General features: G+C 49.7%; 1 protein-coding gene across 7 annotated transcripts in view; it reads left to right on the top strand.

Moving 5' to 3' along the window:
• LOC126578180 (small conductance calcium-activated potassium channel protein) overlaps positions 1–5,000 on the top strand; it is a 104,836-nt gene that overhangs the window by 90,060 nt on the left and 9,776 nt on the right. For all 7 annotated transcript variants that reach the window (XM_050240500.1, XM_050240498.1, XM_050240495.1 and 4 more), the window contains one exon: positions 3,179–3,289. In XM_050240500.1, coding sequence (XP_050096457.1) covers positions 3,179–3,289 — 111 coding nt within the window. The remainder of the gene's footprint in view (positions 1–3,178; positions 3,290–5,000) is intronic.

The raw sequence follows: 5,000 nt of genomic DNA, 5'->3' as shown, positions 1-5,000 counted from the left end.
TGGAGAGCGACAGACAGAAAGCAACTATCGCCAGAACAAAGACGGTGGCTCATAGAGAATCTGATGAAGTTTTTTTGGTCTAAACACGTATCAAGCTCAGGGCATTTGGTAGACGCGTCTTGAGACGATGAGTATCGAGTGTATCAAGTGAAAAAGGGAGCAGGACGCTCGATATGTAAACTATGCAAATTTATGTAAATGCCACCCATTTGTGAGCTTTGTCTGGTTTCGGGTTCAGTGGCTTGGAGTGTAAACCACTAGAAAACCACTGCTACCAGTGGCCAGATCCTCAATGACACTCTCACTCTCTCTCGAAAGAGTACGTCAAGCTGGAGGCCCCTTCGTCTGGCACGATTTATGAGGCCACTCCAACCGAAAGGAACGCCAAGTCAAACGCGTACGTCCACTGCCATAAATGTTATTAATGAAGGCTGATTTACAATCCGGAGCTCCAAACGAGTCTGCCCTGCCAGTGGCAGACCCAGAGCCCTGACTAATGGGTTGCGTATCAGCGTGGGAACCGCTCACCGTGACTTGAGCCTTGGTCAAGCCGCTGGAGACCTCTCCTTTTTAGTCCTTAACGGGTTACCCCAAAGAAAACTCGCGCGTGCGATAAAGGAAGCATCAGAAGGCAGAAGAGGGGGGAGTTCTTTTCATTCTCTCCTCTGCTCCTCGCAAATAACGACGTCCTCGGAAACGGACGGACGTAACGGACGGAGCTCATCATCACGCAAAGTGCCGGTCCGATAAGGAGAAAACTCTTCGCAAGTCTCGACAGTCTCCGAGGTGTCGGTGTGTCGACCCGGGAACTGGCCACTGGCGGTGGCCGGGTGTCATGGAAACTGTAGCAGTAATAGGCCAAGTCACGCCACGCCGCGCCACTGGGCTGGCAGCACTGGGAGATCGTTTCGGAATAACTTTGTGCCACCGTGAGTGAGATAATCGCGTAATAGCTGGTGACTTGGCGCCCATTTCTGATGATGGCTCACGCCAGACACACAAAAACGACGCACCAATCTACACACTTTTCGTGGTTTGCTGGAACTTGGACACCATGGGAGTCGCTCACCCTAAAACAACGGACGCGAACAAACGGCGAACGAGGCGAGTTAACTGCTGCTGCTACTGCTGAGGCCCCGGCCTCTGGGTTCCGTGCGGAGATCAATTCCGAAGGAGATAAGCTTCGAGCTTCTTGGAAGACTTGGGCACAACCCAAGCCAAGAAGAGCTGTTTGATTTATGAAACGGCTTCCAGCAGCAGCAGCAGCAGCAGCAGCAGTCGGTCCCACCAGAACCGTAGGAGCTTTCCTCGACGACGACGACGACGACGCTCTTAAGCAAGCACCAGCAGTCCCCATGCGCTCGGTGTGCGAATGAAGTGGGCCTGTTTTCTTGGGTCAGAAGGAAGCAAAAAAACCGTAATCTCTTCATTCTTGTAAATATTCATAGCATCATATGTGCTCGGAATCCCCTACCAACCACCACCGGCGGCACCAAGACGCGAGCTCAATCTCGATCCGAGCGCGAGCGCCACCGCGATCTGGAACTGGTCGCGAGCCACGTGTGTGCCGGCGACTGCGAGTGAGATTTCGATCAGCCGCGACCACCGCTCACACGCTCCCGCTATTTATGGTTGCGTTCCGGTGGAATTACGGAAGATTAAATAATAAAGAAGCGTTTGCCAGGGCCGCTGGCCGCGGCGCTGTGCTTAAAGCGTGGTGAAAGCTACACCAGCACCGAACGGTTTGTTCGGTTGATTTGCAACACAATTTGTAACGCCGCTCACAATTGGATAACAAGCGAGCATAAGGACTGGGGACTGTTATGTGATAACATCTTGTGATCATAATTTCCCAACCCAAGAGTCACAGATCTACATTTAAAGTATTTCACCCCGAAATGAATACTAACGCGCTTGCTGGAGGACGTTCTCCAAGCGACACGTCGTTAAACCAGTCCTTCTCGCCCCGGGAAAAAAACGGACAAATGGCAGTACCAAGCCGGTCCTTTTCACACGGAAGCGGAAGCAATCCGCAATAATAAAACCGAAGCGAAACCTCTCGCCTGAACCACTCGCGTGAAGAGAACATACTTTTACATTTTTAAAGAGGGCTCACACACTCGTGATTCTCGACGCTACGCCACGCGTTCGCCCGGGGTTGCCCGGGTAGTGGCCGTAAATCTTGGTCTTGGCCGGAAGCACTGGCCAAGTGCAGCGAGCAGCGGAAAGACAAAAAAACACAAAAAGGCGCGCAATGGAGGAATTGTTCGTGCATGTGTATCGTGATCTTGAATTCGTCTTCCGCAGGTCCCGGGAAGCTTTTGGTCGGTAGGGAATGAGAGGGACACTTTGACACTCAACTTCGAAACGCAACGCAACGCAACGCTTGCTAAGGTGTCGTTGGTTACGGTCGTTCAGCACGGTTTGTTCGTTTGTGACGCACCACCACCAACAGCCAAAAGTAACCGAGAAAGGGGACCAAAAAACAGCATGGAATGGATGCTTCCAGCGCCCTTTAACGTTGATTGCCATACGCCTTGCCTTGTGAGAGGAGCCGGTTTTGCAGTGAAGCAAATGTCGTTGTCCGCATGGTCTTCCTCACCTTGCCTTGGCCTTACTAACGTTCGCATCCTTCACCCGTCTCGCTGAGTGCCACCAGGAGTACGCTTCCAACCTTAACCAACCCTGCCTTGCCTGCCAAGCCTGAGCGGAAGTGTGTAACACTGACATAATGCTGCGCCAAACAAGCTCAAACTCGCGCGTCAAAACTAAAAGCGCGTCAAAGCGTGGAAAACTACCCCACCCCGGAAAATACGCCACTTCACGAACGGAATGGAACGCGAAACATACATACAACATACACACATACTCACTCACATACTCATGAGGGGTGATCTCTTGGAGGAAATAAATAAACATAACCCCCCGGGCGGGGGGAAAGGAACTGCCTCCCTGGCCGTGGGGAGTCGGAGTTAAATCGTAGCGTTACAGTGCGAGCGAATGATGTGCAGCCACAGCGACAGCAACAGCAACATCCTTCCGCAGCAGCAGCAGCAGATCCGAGATACACTGAACGGGTTTCACTAATCGAACGTTTTTTCCCGCTCTTTTCCCCCCTTTTACTCTTCTTCGCTCTACTCCTTTTCTGCTCGGTGTCTCTTTCCAATGGAAAACTTAGGGTGCTGGCTGTACCGCCCTGCTGGTGGCGGTCGTCTCCCGGAAGCTGGAGCTGACGCGAGCCGAGAAGCACGTGCACAACTTCATGATGGATACGCAGCTCACCAAGAGGGTAAGTACCGGGATGCAACAGCACGCGAGTTCCGTGTGCCAAATCTAGCAAATTATCAGTTGGTCGACAGCCAACCGGAACTCGTGTGCTTCGTGTTTTTTGTTGAAGGCGCCACACGCCACAAAATGTGACCTGTCGATACGGATATCCTTTTTCTTACCTCCCCGGGCGATTCAATGATTTGTGGTTGCCAATAATGCAGTTGACGGGGTGAAATTATTTAGCAACGCGAGCTTTGACGTTTATTGGCGTCGATAGACTGTCCGGATCTTTTTTTTATCAGTCCCTAGCTATGAGAAGGACTTCAAACGAGGACTTCCACAACACCACATTCCATATCTTCGCGGAGCGAGTGCATTCCACGAAATCTCTACATTCCAGTGTACCTGCCTGGCGCGCCTGGAATGAAAGTGATCCAGGAGAGGATTTTGATTTCCATTCGTTCGTTTCATCGTAGTCACCATTTGGAGTCGATGGTGCCTGCTACTGTTGCTTCTCTGGCGTTGTGGTTACGTGCAAAGGTGGCCATTAATCTTCCTGCAGCAGTTCCAATTTCCGATACCGCATCGGTTGCGAACGCATTGTCGATTGCATACCTTGTGCTCACCGGCACCGGGACGAACCGGCTAATCTTGTCAGGTGTTCAGGGTGCGGAACACTGGTGCGCGTAAGATTTTGACTCGTTGTTGGTTTGCATCATTTTTAGATTAAGTTTTTAACAAATCGTCTCCAAATTGCGACCAAAAACACTTGAAAAGTTGCAGTTTATTATGGCATTTGCAACAACATTTATAGGAAGATGAGAAGAATGAGCCGTTTTTGGTGCGAATCAAAAGATTTGGTCGTTTAAGCGACGAACCCGGTTTGATCATCATGTGATCAATTTTTCAACTTCAAAAATCTGCCAAAAATCGTAAAATTAGAAATTCAACAAAAACACGACGAGGCCACCTGTGTAAACTTATAATCTATCCGATAAATGTCGATTTTTATAGTTCAAATGATGCAGCTCGTGGCTACAATGGGCATCGGAGAAAGTACCTTTTTTGCAGACGCATCTTAATAAATTTGATGCCATGTATGAAGTTTTTAATGAATCTTCCCCAAAATAATTTCAAACATTCTTGAAAAGTTGTAGTTTAACATGACATTCAATTGAAAAAAATAAGTCGAATAGTTTCTTCACAAAAAAACAATTGGACCAAAATTAACCTTAGCCTCCCCTTAAAAATGGGCTAAAAATGCGAAAATCATTCTAAAACAGCTCCCTAGACCTCTTAGCAACTTACATTTCAACGGTGCACTGACTCATCGTACCCATCACTGTAGGACAGCTTAGGACCGGACAAAGTAAAACGATACTCCGGTACGCACTGCAACTCGAAGACGAAATTTCCGACGAAACGATCTGCACACCGCTTTTTCCGCTGAACCGGGTGACGAAGGTGCTCGTTTTCGCGTTCTCGTTGCGCTTATCGTTGCAGTCATACTACAGCCGGCGCTAAACGATGCCATTCCATTCAAACGGCATGGCCGACGAAATGTGAGCTGTGGCGGATCGGAAAATTTGGCCCCGGATCATCGATACGCTCACGGCGGAAATAGTATCGACACCGAACGGGTAACGGGTGCACCATAACTCTCGACAATTTCGATAGCCACACACAGCTGGCACCATGACAGGCCAATTTGAGCCACAAGAACGGTTCGC

Source organism: Anopheles aquasalis, chromosome 3, assembly GCF_943734665.1.
Source record: "Anopheles aquasalis chromosome 3, idAnoAquaMG_Q_19, whole genome shotgun sequence".
NCBI lineage: Eukaryota > Metazoa > Arthropoda > Insecta > Diptera > Culicidae > Anopheles > Anopheles aquasalis.
This window is presented reverse-complemented; position numbering and strand designations above follow the sequence as displayed.